Source organism: Poecilia mexicana, unplaced genomic scaffold (assembly GCF_051168715.1).
Source record: "Poecilia mexicana isolate PSO_F unplaced genomic scaffold, ASM5116871v1 scaffold_5, whole genome shotgun sequence".
NCBI classification, from domain to species: Eukaryota; Metazoa; Chordata; class Actinopteri; order Cyprinodontiformes; family Poeciliidae; genus Poecilia; species Poecilia mexicana.
The window spans coordinates 10,318,074-10,340,863 of record NW_028263374.1 but is presented as its reverse complement, the minus strand read 5'-3'; the positions used below and the strand labels follow the sequence as shown (position 1 = coordinate 10,340,863).

Genomic DNA, 22,790 nt, shown 5'->3' with positions numbered 1-22,790 from the left:
GTTAGCTCATTTTTTCCATCACGGTGGCACAGAGCCACACTTTTGCTCAAGGTAAGCAGCAACTCCAGAGACTGAAATCAGCAACAGTGTCTCCCTGTGTTAATGCCGTTCAATACTGCCATGGATTTGACCTTTTCCATGAATTAAGCCTCAGATAATTCACTGTCTCTGTGCACGGTCTTGCTTTGATGATTTGATGACTTTTTTTTTTTTGTTCTCTCTCTCTCTCTCTTTAGAGACAATTAAACCCAACAGGCACTGACTTCAGTTTCACAATATGGATGAAATGTGAACCAGTGCAATCACAGGGCTCATCAAAAACGTCCTGCCCTCTGTGGAAATCGCACTCAGGTTTTTGGCTACAAACTCTCAGGCAGCATCTACGGGATGACATGGAAGAAAAAAAAAAAAAAAAAGGCACAACAGAAGTACCACTTGCTTGTGAATAATACCAGTTTCTTACGCAACATCTTGTTCAAAACTAAATTTAAAACAGCGTCGGTCCTGCGGAGACGGATAGATTTTACATAAAAGCCACCACAGATCGTGCTCTCGACGAAAAGTCCAGAATTTCAACAGCAGGAAACTCCCCACACCATGTTCTCCAGCTATCAGGGGATGAGTCACGTTAACTCATGACGCATGTTGGGCATAAATGGTTGCTGCTGGGGGAAACTGACAAGGATGCAAAGGCAGATTCACGGACCATTTAGTAATTAAATCAAATGCAGAGATTGAACAAACAGAACCTGACGTCATTTTCCCAGCAGGGTCTACCTGCTGGGTCACGACTGGCAACGTGAGGGAAAACGTCTTCTAAGTGGCTGCAGACGCTGCGGCGGGTGTGGAAGTGAAACATGTGCTGGCTCCAGCCCCGAGGCGTGGATGGCCCAATTAGATGCTCTCTTACCTCTACTGGCTGAAGTTCTCGAGGGGGGTCACCGAGGTCAGGGGTTGTTTAGGGTCCGACCTGCATTGACTTCCTAACGCGAAACTGATGAGTTGGACAGCCTATATCAGGAGCGTTCGTAGAGACGCTAAATGGTTTTAGCAGAGTTTTTCCCTCACTTGTACGTCTTGAAGCTGTTGCTGTCTAACATCGTGGTTTTCAACCTGTAGCACAAGAATCTGATGGGAATTATTTGCAAAGGTTAAGAGCAAAGAAATAATCTAGGATGTGGAGAAAATATACCAAAGACATAACTTTGAGAATGTTGATGTTTGCATTTGCAGAGACTTCTCAAAACGAAGGTGCAAGAAAAAAAAAGAAAACTGGCAGTTCCCTGAAGCGGATGACAACAAGCCAGGAACAAGTGCCGGTGACTATTTATGCTACATTTCATGTATCCAAATCCAAATTTTGATCTGGGAATTACATCAAGCTCAACCTTAGAGGGATAGTTTGTAAATTATAAAGTGAGGTTCTGTGAAGTAGAAAAATGATCACTGGTTTGTTGAACATGAAATATGGTGTCGTAAAGCTGACAACACAAACATTTTTTTTTATGTCTGTGGGTTATAAAGTTACATTTTTAACACTCTATACTCTGAAGAAGTCAACGACCACTAGTTGGTAACCCTAAAAATGAGAAAAAAGCAGCAAGCAAGCAGCGATCCATGCTAATTCACCTCCACGTATTAAAGGTTTTGAATATTTTCAGATTTTTCTACAAATCATATGCATTTGAGAAAAGAAATGCAGCTTAGGAAGCAGAATACAACACTACTAGACAAGCTATTGGCTGGCATTTGAAAAGAAGCCAGTCCAGAAGTGTCTTTTATTTCGCTTGGCACAGATTGGCTGAAGCCTCTAGAGAGGAAATAAAGAAGACTGTGGATGTTAGCTTCTGCGTTAGTGCTAAGTCAGTTTCCATTGTGTGCCTTAAGGTACATTAAGGTGTTTCAACTATTGAAATGGACAGTTAAAAGCAATTTTCAAGGGTGTCTCAAGTATTTGCAGATTTCAACCATTTGTGTGTGACTTAACAATTTAACCTTTCTTAATTTTTTCTTTTTTTTTTTTTTCTTACCAGAAACTCTATTTGGCAATGGTGCCAAAAAAAGTAACGGGTCATTAATATCTACTAATGTATCTTGAGTATGAACATTTTCAGCTTGATTTTTTTTTTTTTTAAGTGCTCAACTCTGCCGAACGGCATCCATCCGATTAGCTGCTAGCCTTCAGCAGAACCTCGCTTTTCTTAATGATCATTTTAACCATGGAGACGTAACAAAATACATAATAGTGAAATGAAACAGCTCTCTGTTGTGAGGCCACTCTGCCTGCAAGTGTGTTGGTGTCAAAAATTTCAAGAGCTGCAAAATGTCCAAAGTTTTTTTCTTTACTTGGCTCTCGGCAGGTTTCAAATGCACTGTTGCCACATTTACACTTATTTCCTTGAAATCCCAACGTCAGCTGACGTTCCTGTTTATTTGTCAAACATGGAACTTAGAAATTCAACTTCTGAGCAGAAATGTAACACAAAGAGCACAGAATCTGCTGTGTTGTCATTAATACCCGTTAATAAAAGTTTGAGAGAGATTAGTCTAACAGAGTTATGAGAGCATTGGCAGATCTTTATGTAACTGTCATTTATAAACATAAATTTCTGATATATTTCAAAACACGCACTTTCCCCTCTGCAGAGATGTGTTTCAGTCCAAATTTTATGAAACTCTGGAGAAACGTGACGCATCCCAAAGTCATTCAGTGCTGGCTCAGATGATTGCAAGATATGGCAATAAAATACACACAAAAAAAAATTACGTGTCTTTCTCCCTCATACTATAAATCTTCTTCATCCACATAGCTATTATACTGCCTGATCTGTGGTGCATCAGGTTGTTTTCGCAGTCTTTGGTCGCACAAGCATGACCAAAAATAATGACAAATAGTGTGAATTTGCTAAATGTTAAAAAGAAAAAAACAAAAGACATCAACAATGTGTAATTTGTGAATGTTTCTGATCTGCCTGACAATTGAACTGTATAATTATCACCATTAAAGACTAAACCATGCATGTGTCAGGAATATAAGGCCGGTCTGGCCACGAGGATGCCGGCGAACTGAAGGTCCAGCCCCAAATCTGGAACCTATAAACCTCAGACATCCCTGCAACATTAGGCACAGTTCTCCTCATTGGCTGAGAGCGCCACTTACTCCCTTTTCTCCATCACCCGCCCCACTAATGTATACTTCCTGCTTTCCTGGCTGTTCCAGGCCAGGCCACACCCTCCAAAAGTCTGCAAAGCCAATGAGGAGCGACCGCAGGGCCGAGGGTTAGCGTTTGGCTATAAAAAAGGCGGAGGTGGACCTGCCTGTCAGAGGACTTGTTGTTGCTCTGTCTGGTCGGCAAAAGGAGGGAATGTAAAAGTGTGACATTTAACAAGGTGAAGCAGGACACAGGACAGCCAGGGGGGGGGTCCAGTCTCATGGAGCTTCAGCAACTGTGATTTCGTTGGACGAAGGAGAACGCGTGACCTGTTGAGAGTGTCAGCAAACCGTGAAAACGAGCCATACCTAAACCGCTCGGCGAAGCGGAGGTTGGACACCGCAATGAGAGAAGAGGTGTCCTGCACCAACTCCCCCGAAGGAGGGCTGGGGGCCAGCGAAGAGGAGCTGGAGAGGGCATCGAAGAAGACCCTCCAACAGGCAAACCGAAAGCGCTCCCCCTACCCAAAGAAGGACAGCCTCAGTCAGACGGAGGAGAGCAGCACCGGCAGCACCAACAGCCTCCTGCCGTCCGGACCGAAGAGGCTCAAGAAGAGCCCCTCAACCATCGTGTCGTTGGCGCCCACGTCTCTGGGGCCGAGGCCAGAGCCGCCCTTCGAGGAGCTCCACTCCCAGAGGGTAATCGCCAACGTGCGAGAGCGCCAACGCACCCAGTCCCTGAACGACGCCTTTGCCTCCCTACGCAAGATCATCCCGACGCTACCCTCCGACAAGCTGAGCAAGATCCAGATCCTGAAGCTGGCCTCACGCTACATCGACTTCCTGTACCAGGTGCTGCAGAGCGACGAGATGGACGCCAAGCTGGCCAGCTGCAACTACCTGGCCCACGAGAGACTCAGCTACGCCTTCTCCGTTTGGAGGATGGAGGGGGCCTGGGCCATGTCCACCAGCCACTAGGACCCCTCTAAACTCATCTCATACACCCTCTCGTGTCCACACCTCCACCTCCCTCCCTTCCCGAGCCTTCTGTCTGTGTTTGACCTCTGACCCTCTGAACCTCCTTTTTCTGCATGGTCTGATCTTAACCTTTTTACCTAAAACCTTTGCATACATTTTTTTTTCTGTGCTGCATAATGTTTCATTTATCAGCTAAATATATGTTGCTGCAACCACCATCCCTCCACCTCCACCTCACCTCTGCTGCTCCCTCTTCTCTTCGTCTGTCCCTGAGTTTAGTCCAGAGCAGCGAGTCACAACACTGCGGCTTCTCAGGTAAGAGCAATACTCACAGACAGGGTGGGATTTTAAAACGTATGCATACGCAATTGTGCAAGCAGAGTTTACTGAGTACAATTTTCCTTACACACGCCAAAAAGTCGAGTAATTGTTGCAGTTTTTTTATAGGGCCTTTCAGCCTGCTAAATAATTAATAAATGAATAAAATACAATTAAGCAAAAATAAATGAATACAATTATTGATCTGTTGGAACGAAAATGTCTCATTTAAAAGACCAATGGAGCGTACATTCATGCACACTAAACGTTATGCTATGAAAGACACTGCATTTGAAAAAAACAAAGAAAATCTGACTGGTCTGCCTGACTTAAGTTTTCAAACATTTTAATTTCAGTTGCATGTCCAACCCAAAAAAACTAATTGCGTTATATAAAAGTTATCGTTCTCTGAACGTGTAACACAATGACATTTTAAGTTAACCATAAAACTCAGCAATTAAAATTTTTTCGCAAAGTTTTGTCTCCAAAATATTTTCCAAGTGAAATTAACATATAAAATACTTTATTGGGATTTTATTTAGATTTTTTATGGTTTCGTTCAGATAATATTGCAATTCTATATATAAAAAATAGAATTTGCAAATGGAAAAAAAAGGAAACTGTTGTCACTAATTTGTTCTCAATTAAAATTGATCAGATTAATAAAAAAAAACCTGTTTGATAGATTGAATTCAATATTTTGAAAATTTGGTCAAATTTAAAAAAAATTTTAAACGCCGACTAGAATAAGTAAGTATCAGGAAAAATGCAAATGAAAACGTAAATCAAAAATTCCCATTGGAAGTTATTTCCATGCCAGTTATTTCCATGCCAGTGATTTCCAATTTAATAATATATAAACGATAAGTATGTCAGTATGTTTCCATTGCTGCAGAAAAATTCCTCTTTCAAACTAAAAAATATATTTCTAACTGAATGCAAAAAGGACAAATCTCTTTTCTAAAAGTGGTTTTTCCTTTACTGACTAAGTTTATCTCACCCCCACTACAAACAATAATACCTAGTGCAGTAGCAAGACTCAAAGATGGCAGAAAAGCCTTTTTGTTTTCTGTGTTTATGACTTAAAAAAAATTAACGATTATCTTCATCGTAATCTAACCTCTGGGGGCTCCAGTGTTTGACAGAACTCTGATGAATTTAAGACAAATGTTTTCCTTTTTTTTTTTTTTTTTTTTTTTTTTTTCAACCACTTCTAACAGACACCAGATTCCTGTACAGGTACAGCATGAAAGAAGAAAGGGAGAGTGAAATGAAAAAAAAGAAAAGAAAAAGCACAGGCACATCAGTCCCTCTCTCCCCCTGCAGCCTTGCCCTCTTTCCTGAGGATCTTGTATCGTGCAATCAGGCCTCGCCGGGGCCCAGACAAGCAGGAACCTTTAGATTGGAACCAGTTGTGAGGTATTAGGGAAGGTGTGCGCACCAGGGTGAGGGTCAGGCTGTGCATGCTAGCGTGTGTGTGTGTGTGTGTGTGTGTGTGTGTGTGTGTGTGTGTGTGTGTGTGTGTGGCTGTGCTTGGAGGTTTAATTGGCGTTGCAGGAATGATTGTGTGCATGCAGGTAAAAGGAATACACACATGTTTTTGTATCCCTCCTATCTTCGATGTTTCTTTTGTCTTGGAGGAGTTGCAGAAAGGAGAAGCGGTAAAAAAAAAAAATAATAAGAATATTAATAATAATAAAAATACAGGGCAGCATTTCTATGAAATCAGCTTAGAAATCTGTGTTTCTGCTGCTAGGTTGACACCCCAAGGTGACTCTTGTCAAGCAGGTGCACACGCCAACATCAAACGCAACACGCACAAAACGCACTGCATAGCAAGAAGCAGCGAATCGCAACTTCTTCATGCGACGTCTACCTTTAACGCTGTCCAGACGCACACGTGCAGCTGGCGGCCATGTGCTCGCTGCAGGTGTTCCACTCTGAGCTGCGTTATTAGGCCCTCTGCGGCCTCCGCAGCAGACAGACAGGCAGACACACACACACACACACACACACACGCCGGGACTCATTCAACTGAGAGAACACGGCTGAAAGCAAGTGTCCTTGAACGCACCTTCACTATTACTACCAGCTCTGCACGTCATCATCACCACCTCTGTGGAAACTGCTGCAGGTGACCAAGCTTTACCTGCGGCTCTAGAAAGAAAAGGGCTTAAAAGGAGGAAATGGGAAAAAAAAAAAATATATATATATATATATATATATATATATATATATATATATATATATATATATATATATATATATATATATATATATATATATATATATATATATATATATATTAATTGGCCTAAAAAATAGTTTACACTTTTTATGGTTAGGAAAATCTATGAGATTACTGCAATTAACTTTTTTTTTCTGAAATCAGCACCAGTACATTTTTGACAGTATGGAGTAGGTGATTTGATAATCTTTGTTGTATTTATTGCAGCTTTAATAGTTAAAAATAAAAAAATGTAGTCAAACTATAATGGGAACAAATTAGTCACCACCTACAGAGAAAGCTAAATACTGCTCCAAAAATGAAAATTAAACTTGGAATTTCATGTAAGTGAATGTAGTAGAGCAACTGTAAAGCTAAACAGCAATTTTCTGCTTTTGCTTATGTTGCTTGCATGGAGCCAACAGTGGAAAAATATTCAAGGCATTGAACCCTTCCTGTCAGCCAGAGTTTATCATCAGGAGAAATTACAACGTTTCCCCCGATGATGATAAATAATTCGACAGTGACAGCTGCTCCTTTACGGTGTCGACGCAAGCACACATCAGGTTGCTTAACAAGGCACTGACGAGGTGAAGCCGGAAGTCACGTGACGTAGAGCGGGTCAAGATGACGACAACAGCATGCTTTTCTCACTTTGATTGACGTTTTCGCTCGAGATGATCATATCTTCACTTGGAATTTGGGAGAAACAATGCCAGTAGTTTTTAAAGCAACAACAAATTGTACATTTTGCTCAAATTCATGCCTATAAGTAGTAAAATCTGAGAAACTGAACTTGTTTTTTTTATTTCCTACAGGTGTTCATATGTGAACTTAAAGATTAACACCGTAATTTAATTTATGTAAATTTTTAGAGGTGTTTTTGAGGTGGTGTTCTACTTTTTTGTTGTTGTTGTTTTTTACAGCTAAAAACTCCAGATTATTGGTTTACATACACAGCCTTCGGCGTGAGTCACTCTAAATCAAACATGCATTCAGTTCAAGGCTCCAAACCGGCAAAATTATAAAGCCGCTTCCATCCACATCGTGTTTTTGTTTGATTTGATCTGCATATAACACAAACAACGTCCTCCATATTTTACGCAGCAACAGAAGCGTGCACACTTCCAGCCGCAGTTTGCCGTGTTTTAATGAGCACCATTTTAGGACATGTGGATGTTTGGCTCTGCGTGAGACTTCAATTCTGGGAGGATTGTTCTGTCGGAGCAGAAGAAAACAAAACGCTCTCCATTGTTTATACAATAATCACAAAGCTTCTAACTGCTCCTTCCTCTGCTGAGACTCCTGGCTCCGCTGCGCCCATGTGGGTGTGTGTGTGTGTGTGTGTTTTATACGTTTTGGAGTGATCTGCAGTTGGATGCACTTCTGTGCATATCAGATCTCTGGCCTCCGCTCCCGGCCGATCTGGGACCAGATGTAAGGGCCTCTGCGGCTCATCTGCAGTTTCTTTTTTTTAAAAAAAAAAACCCACGTCCAGAAACTCGTGGCTTCTGATAGTCATCTTTATTTTTAGGGATTCAGACTAAGAGCTGGATGCAGGTGGGAGGGTTTTGTGTTGTCTCTCTGTGTGTGTGTGTGTGTGTGTGTGTTGGCCAGAAAGCAGCAAGGACAGAGGACACGTTGGCAACAAAACGCCACAATGACTGAGGCCCCGAATGAATTAGGCTCTGTCAAACACCCCTCAGAATGTAGAACTAAAAGGCACAAATTTATAAAAATAAAAATAATTAAGAAAACTCTCTGTATTGTGTTACAAAAAAAAAAAAATCACATATTTCCACTAAATCTAATTTGTGCTCTCTATTCTCTATGTTGCTTCAAGTCATTCTAGAGACATTAAAAACCACATTTTAACTGGAGGGCGAGCTGCAGATGAGACGTTTTGTTGTTTAAGAGCAATCTCCACAAATCTGGACTGTTTGTGCACATATTTCAGCTATTATCTCTTAACTCTTTAGCGTACGATTCTAACTAACTGTCTGTTTCTCTACTCTCTGCAGAAACCTCCACAACCTGGAATTCCCTAAACTACAAGGAAGATTCACTCGAAACTTTCTAAAAGATTTCTCCTGTTTCTTCCCATCCTTATGTGGTTCCTTCCTCCTCCTCCTCTTTTTTTTTTTTTCCTGGACTTCTTCTCGACTCAACTCGGCGGCGGTCGCTTCGGCAAAGTGCCTCTGAGACGCATTGTGGAGACGTGACAATGAACTGCAGGACATTTGAAATAATTAGAATGAAAGACAGAAAATAATGAAAAGAGAAAAAAAAAAAAAACAGCTGGCCTGAGGTGACAATGAAACAAAATGGCTGCTGGATGGAGCGCCTTCGATAACACCGCAATGATAACCGTCATCCCATTTCCCCTCCAACCCCCTGACTCTTCTCTCTTCGGATGACTCAGCCTGACAGACATTAGGATGACTAATGATAATGGCAAAGTGATGGTTAGAGGGCGGTCACAGCCAATTTATGTTTACAGCTAAAACGCTAATAAGCTAATCGCTCTGGCTCTAAAAGGCGGGAATCTGGTGCAGATTTTTTTTTTTTTTTTTTTTTGCTTTGCTGCAGTGACTGGATCGCTCTCCGGGTTATGTTTTTTTTTTTTAAACGTATCTTGTTTTTGGTGTGCATACGTACACGCTGTTTTACTTAAACCCTGCTTACCGCTTTATTCCGTTTCAAACCACTGATCACAGTTCAGCTAATTGTTTGTTTTACTAGCAGGCTGTCTGTCTTTAGAGAGTGTTGCAGCTTTGAAATATCTCTGCGAAGCTTAATTAAAAAATAATGCACCAGCAAAACCTCTCAGAAAGTGTGCCAAAGTGTTGATGGTGTGATTACACGCAGAGTAAAGCAGATACATTTGTAACTGTGGGCCCAGTTGCTTTTGATCATGTTTCTTTTGTACTGTTTTTTTTTTTTTTTTTTTCCATTTGCTTTTCATCATTTGTCTTGTGAACAATAAAGTTTTACTCAGCGCTGTATCAATGTACTGCATTTGTGTTGCCCGTTACTTTGCGCTGGTAATAAAATAAAATAAAATAAACTGCTGGCACATCTTAGAAATAAGAATATTATCAAAACGTTAGTACACGTCATTGATTCCATTCAAATGTTCCAACTTGTAGGTTATATTTCTGAGAAACGGAAATGTCAACCTAGAACTTGTTTGGGGTTCTTTTTTGCATAAATCTCGACCATCAATGCAACATTGGATGGTCAAGATCAGTCTGTGGGACCACTGAGGTGTTAAAGATGCTCACACTGCTTTATTAATGGCATTCGACTCGTCTGCATTGCCGAGTGCCTCCTTCACGTCACCTGTGTAACTCTTAACATGACATTTCTGTTAAATATAGTTGTGTTATTCACCTTATAGAAAATTCAAATTTTCAAAGAAATGTCATTTTGGTTTTCCACTAATTGTAATGCCTGAAAAAAAAAAAAACATATCACCTTGTTATACGTATACAGGAAATAAAACAATCATTCAAATGTGTATAAGTTATGTTTATTAAAAATAGAAAACAAAATAGAAAAGACAAAAAGCAGAAAAGTGGGGGAGAAGTAAGGCACTATTTACACTGTACAAAAAAAAATAAAATAAAATCATACAGTCAGTTATCAGTCAACTGGACTTGGCCCCCAGTTTTGTTTAAGCTCCACATGGTTAATGTTACCTTCACAGGTTGGTCAGCATCATATAATAATTTGGTCTTAAGGCTTTATCTGAGTTCAAATACAAAATACAAACTTTCTATTCGTTAAGACAAAAGGATAAGACATAAGACATGTCGTGGGTTTTTTTTCCACCCCACTAAAAGCCATTTCGAGACGCAGAAAGATGCCGAACGCGGGGCCGCTCCGTCCCCGTCGTGTGGTTTACAGGTTTTCGCTACATCAACAAGTACTGGACAGGTGCTGAGCTGCATGTTCAATGTCACACACAGGAAAGAGCGAAAGAGGGGGTGGGAGAAAAAAAACAAAAAACAAACACACTGGTTTTTAGCACCGTCTTAACTGCATTGGACACGCAGAGAGCACTTCAAAGATGCCAAATTTGAAAGCATAAATACACGTAATGTCAAATGGATTTGTTTATGTATCTGTGCTTTTGATGCTTTTTGACTGTTTGGAAAGAGAAAAGAAACATTCAGAGGCTTTGAAGTTCTTTTTTTTTTTTTTTTTGGACATGCCAATCTATGGACAGCACATTTTTCTCATAAACTGTGGTTGTGGTTAACCTGTGTCCAATCGCGCTGTACGCACATCATCGACTATATGATCAACTACTTTGGGTTCTGTTGCTCCGTTTTAGCTGTGAAAAGCCTTCGTTTGGTCAACGCCGATAAATGACAGTAAACATAAAACTGCAGATATAAAACACGCATCATATTGTCGGTATTAAAAATATAAAAGAGTCGGGGGGGGGGGGTGAAGACACAGCAGGAATGATCCTCCACAGGAAAAGAAACACTGGTCCACTTTACAAAGTTTACAACATCAAGGCTGAGCTCTGAGGGAGGTGTTAAGTGCACTTTGTCTGTGTGGAGCCGTCTTGAAGGCCTTGAAGGCGTAACAATCATTCAAAATACCAAAATGTGGCTTTTCTTTTTTTTTTTTTGCACACAGTTGAAGCCATATATTTACATATAGTGTGTAAAAAGACAAACTTTTTCTCACTTTTAGACATTTAATCTGACTAAATATTGCCAGTTTGAGGTCAGTTAGAATTACTAAAGTTATTCTATTAGCAACATGGAAGAACGAATAATGAAAAGGATTATTTTTATTACTGTCAAATTCAGAAGTTTACATGCGCTTTCTTAGTATTTGGTAGCATTTCCTGTAAGCATGTAACACGGGTCCAGACATTCTGGGTCTCCTTACACCAGCTTCTCACAGCAGCTTGCTGGGCGTTTGTCCCAGTCACGTTTGTAAACCGACTTGGAAGTATATAAAGTTGTCCATTTGCGCTCCGTGTTGGCTAGTGCAAAACGTTCGTTTTGTTGTCACCAAGCCACCATGAAACTAAATTTTCCGTTCAGAAGATCCATTTGACGCCCAGCTTTTGCTTTCTCTCTCTGATGTCTTGGGCTCTCGCTTCAGTGTTTCAACATGATCATCTCTCTCCACGATTCTGTCTGTTCCATGAAGCGCACCGGTCCCTCCAGCAGCAAAACGGACCCGAGACGTGATGCTGCCGACTCGCTACGTCACAGCAGGAGGAGAAGGTGTTCTCGGGCCCTTAGGCTTCCCCGTTTTCTTTACTCTAAATGGTCACCGAGGCCAAACACTTGAACTCTAGTTTCATCAGACCACATAATTAAAATACGGAGTATGTTTGCTTTGGGAGAAACTGCTTCTTCCTCACTGGGGAACCTTGGGATTTGATGCACACTTTTCACACCAGTCTGATGACTGGATAGTCCACGCTGTTCAAATTCGGCCCTCGATTTTCTACCTGATGATTTCCCCATGAAGTCACACAAAGAAGCGGTGTGTCTGAAGCGTTGCCTTCGAGCACATCCACAGGTCTGCCTCCGTTTCACTCAAATACTGTGACTTAACCAATCAGAAGCTTATAACGCCGTCACCTCGGCTTTCCCAAATTATGTAAAAGCATTTCAGTCTTAGCGTATGTAAACTTCTGAATTTCAAAAAGAAAAAAATACAAGACTCGGTCAAAGTGGACCTCAGTCATTACTCAGGCGAAGAACAAACATGGATAACTTTGGGAACATTAACCAACTTGAAACAGGAAAAGTTAAATGTCAGATATAGAGAGAAAATATGTCTGCGTCTCTTTTTGTACAGGGCGTCTTTGGTTTCGGCTGTATACGATCTTTAGAGAGTGATCGCAACGAACTGGGGCTTTGTTCAAATTCATATCCGTCTTTCATAATATCGACACCCCAGCTGCTTAAGGTATTAGCTCTAAACTGTGACTAATCCCACCAATGCGATGGTATTTCTACGTATTTAAGATGTACTTTATAAAAGAATGATGTGTCTTCTTTTATCTGTCAGAGGGTGATAACAATAACTGCAGCTATTTAAACTCCTGCTGCATGTGCTCGGCTGACAGGCCAAGCAAGAAAGAAAGAAAGAAAGAAAAAAGAGATTTAAGAAAATATGTGGACACAGAAAACAATATGAAACATATGTATCTCAGATTCCACTGTAGCTTCACTCTGGATCTCTTTAAGAAAATCTCATGCTGACATCCACAGAAATGTGTGCCATATGTCAAAAACAAAAAAACAAAAAAAAAGAAAAAGAAATGAATATTCAAATGAAGTAAAAACTTGAACAAACGAAATTGTTTGATTGTCGTCACGCTTCGCGTGCTTCCTGTCCAGTCGCAGAACGATCACAGTGCAAGACGATCAGAATAAACTGATCTTTTTTCCTTCATTCGATGATTGTCAAGTGCAGGAAAAAAAAAAAAAAATCACCATTCACCTGCCGTCCTCCTCCCTGCTGACACATTTGCTAACAAAAAAAAAAAAAAAAAGAAAGTCTCAGTGGTCCGTGCAGGTTTCGCCGCAATCAGTAACAAATTCTCATCTCTGCTCATGCTACATCCTGTTTCACCAGGTCTTCATTATTCAGTCATTGGACATTTTTACATTTTTTTTTTCCTTTTAACTTCAGTGATCAATGTTGCTGTCAGGAAAAGGCAGGAGAGATCTATTGGGGACATGACTGTGGCACGAGATGAAGACTGATCCTTGTGTCTGAGTCCGTGGCCGTGCTGCAGCCAGTAGTAATGCAGGTTTGTATGTTCCAGTGATGATCCAAATGCACATATATATGCGTGTGTGTGTGTGTGTGTGTGTGTGTGTGTGTGTGTGTGTGTGTGTGTGTGTGCGCGCGCGTGCACGCATGTTTCCACTGAGTCTGAGTTGAAAGCTTTAATTGGGTTGCTCTTTCCTCAGATGGGTCTTTTTTTCTTCACATTCTTTCAAGTGGTTTCCTTTAAAAAAGAAAGAGAAAGATGTTGGACATAAAATGCAATACTGTTATGTTGAGGTTGTAGATAATTAGAGATGAATTGATTAGAATTTTGCCAATTCTGATAAAAAAAACAACCAAAAAACATGATACATAGGAACATAGGCTAAAAAGTATATATTGAATGTTTTCTTTCTTTCTGTTACTGTGCAGTGAACAATAATAAATAATTTATAATTCTAGAAAAAAAAAAAAAACATCACACTTTGTGTCAGAGAGTGGACACTGAAACAGAATTTTACTCTTTTAAAAGAAAGAGAACCTGTTTACAGAGCTGACATTTTAAGCTGTCATTAGCATCTTAAACCAGTGATTAGTGTGGTTAGCATTTCTAAAAGGTTGGCCTTTGTGCGGATTCCATCGAGAATTCAAGCTGTGACATTTACAAAACCAACAAGCTTCATTACCCGATAGACATTGAAAGCTCAAAAGAATAAAACAGGGTGTTCAGTCTTCCTGTTACCTGCAGAACGTCTCGTTCTCTCTTGCTGACCCACTGTTCAATAAACCAGACTTACTGCGATATGTTAGAAAGTGCAGCTCGTTTCTATGTTCTTCCTCACAGATTGCTAATAGGATCCAATTCTGAGTTTTGAGTAGGGATAAAACTCAAACGTGGCTAAGCTGATAATAATCGTAATGTGTTTTTTTGTTTTGTTTTTACCTTTCTGATGTGAGGGACCCCATTGACAGCGAAGCGATGGCATTGACCGCCTCGCTGTCCGAGTCTCGCCTGAATCTGTGTCTCTGCGCCTGCAGGTAGGACAGATCCACGGTCGTGGCTGAATCCCTCACACTTTGCCAGAACTCACCTGAGAGGAAAAGGAAAAGATGGAAAAGAGGAAGGATACAAAAAAGGGGAAAAAAAGATTAATGGCTTAAGTCTTGGTTTTATTCCTGTTTTCATCCTGAACTTCTCCTTGAGGGGACACGCCTGAGCTAACCGAAAGTACAGCTTGCTGTTTGATCCGCTAGATGTAGATGTTTGATGTGAATATAAGCAAAGGCTGTGGTATAAACAGCCTCTGGTCCAAATATCCGTTTTGATAATTTCAGAAATGTAAACTCAGACTCAGTCTGCTCTCTCAGGGCTCACGGTCCTTTGTCACACAACGGGGGAAAACAGAAAATAGAAAGAAACCAGCGACTGTAAATTTGCTTCTCTATAAGTGCGTGTGTTCTGGCTGAGCATACAACTTACATATACTTCACCCCGGGCCTGAATTATGGGCTTAACATTCCTGTGGCTATTCAAATATTTTTAATTAATCTAATTTGGTTGGGATAACATTTGTGTGCAATCAGGAGGGGATGTTGCGAAGGTCGTGTGCCAGAGAAGTGTTTGAAGATAATTGGAGCCAGGGTAGCTGTGTGCGTGCGTGTGTGTGTGTGTGTGTGTCTGCTTTGCGGGACGGATGGAGGGATGGGAGACAGGGATGGAAGGGAGGAGAGGTGGTCGGAGAGCAGAAGCAAAGAGGTCAAAACGTGTTAAATAGAGTGAAAAGGGGGATTGTTACGAGTTACTGAGAACAGAAACGCTAAGAAGACAAACTGTTGGGTAAAAACTAGACAGGAAAACAATTAATCGTTAACATAAAACGTTCTGTTGAGGCTTTATTGATCCATATCAACAGTGACTCGAAAGCCTCATTTACATAAGGTATTTATAGGGTTGGTATGTATAAAAAAATAATGTAATCAAATAATATGAGCATACACCTCATTCATCACCAAGGAGTATGAACAATGTGGCCCACATAAATCATCTCCTGAAAAATATTTGTTGATGCAAGCCTGTATATTCCCTTCCAGCCGACTGAGGGAAATTTATCTTCAGCTCCTATTTATTGTGACAGTTGTTGTACAAATTATCTGCAAGGCTTGGAGTTTCTTTGTTAGTGTGCCCTAGACTCATTACAACAGAAATTACTCAATCAGTGCTGCAAAATTCTGCAGGGGAACATAAAGTGTCTCACAAAGTATTCATGACTCGTGAACTTTTTTCACATTTTGTCGCTTTGCAACCAATATCTTCGCTCCGTCTGGTTGGGATTGTATGCGATACCACTAGGTAAAGCAAAATGATACATGGTTTGGACACTTTTTTTGTTGTTGTTGTTTGGGAGCAAAAAAAATAAATTCTGCCCCTCCATATTGATATCAGGTAGAAACACTTTCTGATGCAAAGTCTTGTGGGTATTACCCAACCAACTTTGAACATTCATAGGGTGGAGTTTTGCTGTTTGCTTAGTGTTTTTGTCTTCCTGGAACTTGAACCTCCATCTTTTATAGCCTCTTAAAACCTTTGAATGATGGACTTAAAAAATGTTCCATCAGAATGTCCAGGATGTCCAAATTATATTTGTTTATAACATGTTTAACTCTTCTTTAGTGTCATTCCTTAACTGTCTGATGTATTTCTAGGTCTTTATAATAATGTTTGTTCACCGATGTTCTCAAAATAAATCTCTGAACGGTTGTATTTAGACTGCTAGGAAGGTCAAATTTGCAAAGCTTTACAAGAGACTAACTGAGTACATTTACTCCAAGTACAACTAGTAAGTTTGCTTTATTTGACTGTTTTTCCCTTGTAAATGTTATTCTTCGCAGTAAAGATGACGTTGTCTTTCTCACCCTGGATCTGGACGACTCTCTGCAGAGAGCGCACCGCATTCTCACAGGGCTTTTGGTCCAACAGTGACTGGGACAGAGGCTCCACCTGAGACACGCCACACAGTTAGTGATCTGAGGACGTGACGCGCTGCGTTAATCTGTGGAACGAGACACGACACGTCTCACCTCCATGCCGAGCAAGGCGCTGACACAGGCTTCAGAGGCATCACAGATGGCTTTGAGGTCGTGGCCCCCCTCCAGAGCGAGGATGACCCGGCCTCCTGCCAGCGACATCAGCTGACGAGTCAAGAAGCCAAAAACTAGTAGAGATCAAACCAAAAAAACACAAATTAGTTGAAAAGGAAACAAAAATTCAGTAAAAGCGTCACTTTTAAATAAGTGCTTGCTTTTTTTTAGCTCATTATAATGTCAATATCAAAGATTTGCATCATAAAGGTTTCATAAGGAAAAATGATGTCTGTCAAAAAAAATGTGAGACGCATAACAAATACAGGTATTAAACTGTTTTGAGAAGCTCTGATGAGTGTACACAGTGCGCTGGCTGCTCCTTACGCTTGGCTGTGACGGTGTATCCTCCCAATGAAGGTTGGTGTCCTTCAACAGCATCGAAGCCGGCGGAGACCAAGACCACGTCCGGGGAAAACTCGTGGGCAATAGGCATCACCACAGCCCTGGAGACAAGAGAGGGAAAACGGAGAGCCGTTACAGCCCAATCCTTCACGTTCGACAGGAAACCCGAAAGCCCATTCACCATTTCAACAGGTGATCAGGAGAACTGTTAGGAGTAAATAAAACATAATGACGGGTAAAAAGGAGTAGTCATAATGTGATTGGATTCATTTCAGAGCAGGACGGAGAAAAAAAAAAAAAAAAAAAAAGATTTCCGATGCCAACACAACAAAATTAAAACAGGGTCGTTGAAGTGATTTCTACTAGAACGTCCGTCCAGTGAAGGCCTTATATCTGGAGATGGTAACTACAAGCATTTACTGGGCTGAACACACTCTTCCATTTTAAAATGATGAAAAGAAAAAAAATTATCAAAGGCAAAGCGCCAAGTGCTTGATCTCAGTTCTTGATCCACGGCTGGAAGACAGCCAACCCTAAGAGGTGGTGCACCTCCCAGGTGTAAATGTGTGCAACTGTTTGAATGTGAAGCAGAACCCTGATGATAAAAGAAGAAATGTCTCTTTGTTGTAATTGCAGAAAAAAAAAAAAAACAACCCAGCAAGGATCTGACGGTAGATAGGTGTCAAACACCAAACATGTTTTCCTAAGTGAAAAATACTTTCAACTTTTTATATGAAAGGTCCTCATATTGTGCACTTTACTGAGCAGAGACCACTTTCCAAGCCTCTCTACTCTCCGTCTTCCTTCCTCTTCTCTCCTGCTGCCAGTTATTTAGCAAGAGCGCATGGCCCATGCCGCGTTTGATTCCCTCTTACTCGCTCTTTTTCTCTCAGCGGCAGTTCAAAGGCATTTGTGCGCGTCTGGTTCCTATTAGGAGCTCGTCCCTCTTCTCACGTCACTGACAGCCAGCCATCTGGGATCCATTGGGCCTAATTACGCCGCCTTTGGATTCCCTAACAATGCACCCCCCACTTCTTCTCTCTTCAGCTGTATTCTCCTTCCCTCCATAAGTTCATTGTTTGTCAGTAACCGGTTGGAAATGAACAGGCGTCAGCACTGCTACCTGTGATTAGACGCACAGGTAGCAGTTTTGGCCATTTTAATATCACGTATAACGTCACGGTTCTTGATCTCGGTGATGATGAGCCCTCTGTTGATTGTAATGGAGTCCCAACCACCACGATCAACCACAGGATCTCTTCTGCCACTAATACACACCCCAAAACAGACTCACATCATCGACAACAAACTTCTTTTCCATTTGTAAGAGACACACACAGCCTAAAACACCCTGTCATCCAAATTACATATTCATATTGAGTCACAGAACTGGCACAAGTTTAAACAGGCTTAACTGCATTAAGGTGAAATTATGATGCATTCTCTTTTTTTTTAACCGTACAGCGTGACACCCTGACAGTCGACTTTAATTACTCAAACACAATGCTTCTACTTTTTTCTGACATCCAGCAATTCTAATTGTTATTCACAAAATACGCTTGAACCCAAAATCATATGTGACAAAGGTCCTGCACCAGCAGAATGCTCCTCCTTTAGACAACCCTTATATGATGTAAGCTTCATGGCAAAAGTTTAATACAGTACTACACTGTGGTTAGTTGAGGAAGTTTTACACATGAAAGCACTTGCAATTTCCTAAACTGGGTGAAAAATACTAAAGCCAGACGCCTGCTCAGGAAAGGATCAGTTGTTTCTTAATCGGGATCCAGAACTCCAGCAAACACTGGGCATAGTGTTTCAAGACAGCCTATTGGGTCGATGGGATTTTACCAGTATGGGTTAGCTCATTAGCATCTTTCCTGTGATGAGGGGCCCACCCACTGTGTCTGAAGCAAGCACCATGAAGAGCTCACATAGCGTTTTATTCATCTGGTGGCGAGCCAGTGCTGCTGACAGATGCATTCTGTGTTCATTGCAGTGTAGCGCACCACCAAACCACATTCATTCAAGACTAACAGCTTGAATGAAGTGAAGAATAGGTGTGCTCTGGTAGCTCCTAGCTGTAGATCTCTGCATTTAACTCACCAAAAAGTACTTTTTCCACAATTCTCGCCTTTTTCTGGATATTTTCAATCTGTGTACAAGTGATAATGTGATTTAAAGAAGTTCTGCATTGCCTTTCAGTGATGCTAAATGATAAAAGTATTGAGATCCACCTTTAGCTACATGCTCAGTGTTGCAGGTTTAGGGAGCACCTCCAAAAAGATTGAGCGTTTTGCATTTAAAACTTGTTCAGCATTATAGATGCGTGTTTCCCACCAGAACTTCAACTCGTTAATCCAAACAATAGTAAACCATGTGGAAATAGTGTACATTGTTTTGCAAAAGTAATCAAAAGTCATGTGTATTTTCACATTTTTCCATATTGCAACCACACACCTCAATATATTTTGCAAGGATTTTATGCAGAAAGTTGCACAAAATTGTGAAGTGGAAGGAAAAGGAAGCGTAGTTAATTTTTTTTATACAGAAAAATATAAAAAAAAAATTGAACAGAGCATTTATGCTCAGCCTTCTGGAGAAGAGAAACTCTCATTGCTTCTTTTGCAAAATCTCCCAACTCTGATTGAAGTGAGAGCAGTTCTAAACATTGATTTTAACCTTTGCTGAATAATTTTAATTGGATTTATTTCTAGACTTTTACTGTTTTGTTTTGCTTTTTTTTTTTTTTTAATTTGTGAATTAGCCAGAGCTAAACATAGCTCTAGCTATACTTAGGGTTATTGTCCTGTTGGAGAGAGAGCCTCCACCCCAGTTTCCAGTCTTTTGTAGCATATTAAAATGGTTTTGTTTCAGGATTGTCCTGTAATTAGCTCCATCCATCTGCTCATAAACTGTGACCATCTTCTTTGTTTCTACTGAAAAGAGGCATCCACTCAATTGTATGCTTCAACTGTAGTCTCATATGACCAGATCACCTTCTTCCACATGTTTGCTGTATATGGCTTACAGGATGGCTGTTTTGATAGGTTTGCAGTTGTGTCACACTTTTTTACAATTTTAGATGATAAATTATACAGTGCTCTATGAGGTGATTGCTCTGTAAAGCTCATTGTTTTGTAATCCAATAGTGCTTCAATCCTCTATAACTTTCTCCTGATGCTTTAGTCTTTATGAAGCAGCTTGTTCATTAATATTCTCCAACAAACTTTTGAGGTCTTCAGAGAACGTTTATAGTTTTACACACACATTTGGACTGTTAGGTGAAACTTTAAAGGCAATTGCTCTCATTGGATTTTATTGTTTATTCAGATTAAAGGGACTAAATAGACATGCACAACACTTTTTGAGTAACTATTTAGCAACTAAGTATTCTTTTGGGCTTTAAAACTGCAGAAACAAAACGTCAGAATTTCAATATTCTGGTTGTACACAGTAGCAGAGGGTCAGTAATGTCATTTGCTTAAGATATTTAGTGTTAACGACAATGCAGTCATACATATACCACGTATTAGAAAAAAATATAAAAGTAAAATAACTTCTATCCATACTCCTGCTCTAGCAAAGCCTCATTTTCTGTATTAGCACCATTCAGTAATCAAACAGGACTTGCTTTACAACTTAAATATGAATAAACAGTTCAATGAAGAAAAAAGTTCAAAATGTGAGAAGGAAATAGCAAAGAAATGTGTACTTACTGTACCCATTCAACTTCTTAATTTTGACTAAAATCACAGTATATTTAATATCTTAATCAATGCATTCCTGTCTGAGTCATCCTTATTCAAACAACACTAGGTCTGATTTAACTCTACAAAAGCTCAGTTAGATAAGATGGATGTGGAAAAAACATAGCTGTAAATTTCAGTGACATTAGAAGTCATCATGAGTTGATCAATGTCTATAAAAGAATAACAGATGAACAACTTCTTTACACAAATTAACAAAAGCCTCAATGTTGATTTAAAACAGATTGAGATTGATATAATAGATGTCATAATAAGCTAAGAAATATATAAAAAAAAAAAAACAAAACAAAAAAAAAACCAGAATGCTTATCCTGAACTACCTCCTGGTTGTAAAAGAATATTTTGCATTTGTATGTAATCAATGGGTTCAGTTGTGAAATACTGAACTGAGAGAAAGTTTTGAGGTGTACACCTTTATGTAAATGGACCAGAAATGAGACACTCTACAGCTAACAGAGAAAACTTTATTTACCTGAATGCAGCCAGGTACTCTGCATCACCCATTGGAGGGTCCAGACCACCAGTCCATCCCACATTGACATTGAAGCCTTTACCCGCTCCTACACCCACCTGGATAAAAGCAGACCAGGAAAAACAGGGGGACTGTGAGAAAGAAACAATCACTGAGAATGTCAAAAAAAAAAAGAAAAGTAAATAACTCTGAGGGGAAGTTGAGAAACTCCACGACGATGACAGATTTGCACCAAATGCTCGCAAAGTTAGCATTGCTGTTGCAAAACTTTGTGTTGCAGCAACAGAGGGAATGTCGCTGCATCTCTTAAGGCAACATCAGGGAGTGATTATGATTCCCAAATGAAATACGGATGGCTGTTAATTCAACACCCCTGTCCCTCCATTTTGATTTCTATACAGTTTGTCAACTGGCCTTTGTAAATTGCTGAGCCAGAGCAGAGCTACAGCCATTTATAGTTCCCGAGCTTTAATGTACAACTTAAATGGGCTGAATACTGACTGGTCTACAAAAAACCCCCCAGTGTATTAATAATGTACTATATACTATAAACTATGATATAAACGTATATAAACGTACGTATATAAACGTAAAGTATAACGACTGTCAATTATGAGTTCTGTTCTCCACAACTCCTTCTTCATGTTTTGAATGAGACGGATGCCAGGCAGAGTTGATGAAGCTTCCCTCAGGTTGACCTCGTTTACTCGGGGCAGAAAGTGAACAGAGGTCTGGATCTTGGAAAGAAGTTGAGGATTCCCGTCTTTCGCTCTTTGTAGTCCTGCAAGAAGCCATTTAGCTGTTCCCCAAACCCTTCACCATCAGTCAATGTGTCAGTTTGGGAAGAAATGGTGGAGGTTGATTGACAGCCACTTGGCAACAATGTATGGTAATTTCCTTTGTGTGTGTGAGAGAGAAAGAGAGAGCGCAAGTGAGTGTATGGGTGTGAGAGGATGCTTGAAAGAGAAAGAATGCTGATGAGCATCACAGAGAGTCTGTCTCCATTCTTCTCAGTGGACGGGATGTTCGCAGGGCAAACGAAAAACACATGAGGCCTCCTGTCTTCTGCCAACTGTTAATGTACCAGCATGCATGCGCCTGTGCACACAGTCAGATACACAAGCACACGCACATTAACCAAACATACCATTTCTGCTATAGCTCCGAGTGCATTGCGCTGTTCTTTGTTTTCTGTCTCGCTTTCATGTTTCAGGACTTACTGGACTGAATTATACCATCACTGGTATTTGTGAGCTACTCCGCGCTCTGTGTTATGATGATGACATCACAACCCTTACCCCATGGAGAGATATATACCTACACAGGGGACAGAGAGACTCCAGAGGTTTACCACACTGCTCCTCAGAGGTTGCGAGTCCACTTCAGGCAAAGCCACATCCAAGCCCAGAAAAGTGTTTTTATGTGTGCTCCTCGTGAGATTTTATGGGAGAGCACCGAGTATAATCGTGGGGGAGGGTGGCAGCGTGAGAGGAGGGAATGCGGAGGATTGAATGAGTGGCAAATGTCAGCATGGGATGGGGTCAATTGAACTGACCGGGGTAGTCATTACACTTGGTTTTGGGTAAGACCACAGGAAGGAAACATAAGCATCTCAATTTCTTGGATTCAGAC

At 40.5% G+C, this 22,790-nt stretch overlaps 2 protein-coding genes across 5 annotated transcripts in view; one reads left to right on the top strand and one right to left on the bottom strand.

The window, feature by feature from the left end:
* Positions 1-3,202: 3,202 nt before the first annotated feature.
* Positions 3,203-10,307, top strand: LOC106933388 (twist-related protein 2-like). Its single transcript, XM_015012600.2, has 2 exons — positions 3,203-4,444; positions 8,696-10,307. The coding sequence occupies exon 1, from the start codon at positions 3,557-3,559 to the stop codon at positions 4,127-4,129; it is 573 nt and encodes a 190-aa protein (XP_014868086.1). The 5' UTR covers positions 3,203-3,556; the 3' UTR covers positions 4,130-4,444; positions 8,696-10,307.
* A 556-nt stretch (positions 10,308-10,863) lies between these two features.
* LOC106933384 (histone deacetylase 7-like) overlaps positions 10,864-22,790 on the bottom strand; it is a 47,612-nt gene continuing 35,685 nt past the window's right edge. For 3 of the 4 annotated variants that reach the window (XM_015012596.2, XM_015012597.2, XM_015012595.2), the window contains 6 exons: positions 21,159-21,256; positions 16,899-17,017; positions 16,512-16,645; positions 16,347-16,431; positions 14,377-14,524; positions 10,864-13,674 (listed from right to left, as the gene is read on the bottom strand). In XM_015012596.2, the coding sequence (XP_014868082.2) occupies positions 13,653-13,674; positions 14,377-14,524; positions 16,347-16,431; positions 16,512-16,645; positions 16,899-17,017; positions 21,159-21,256 (606 nt within the window). In that variant the 3' untranslated portion in view covers positions 10,864-13,652. Of the gene's footprint in view, positions 13,675-14,372; positions 14,525-16,346; positions 16,432-16,511; positions 16,646-16,898; positions 17,018-21,158; positions 21,257-22,790 lie in introns of those variants that run through there. The other variant, XM_088005497.1, reaches the window with a different exon arrangement.

Excerpts from the sequence above, each read along its gene's own strand:
- LOC106933388 (XM_015012600.2), top strand. The coding sequence starts at position 3,557 with ATGAGAGAAGAGGTGTCCTGCACCAACTCCCCCGAAGGAGGGCTGGGG.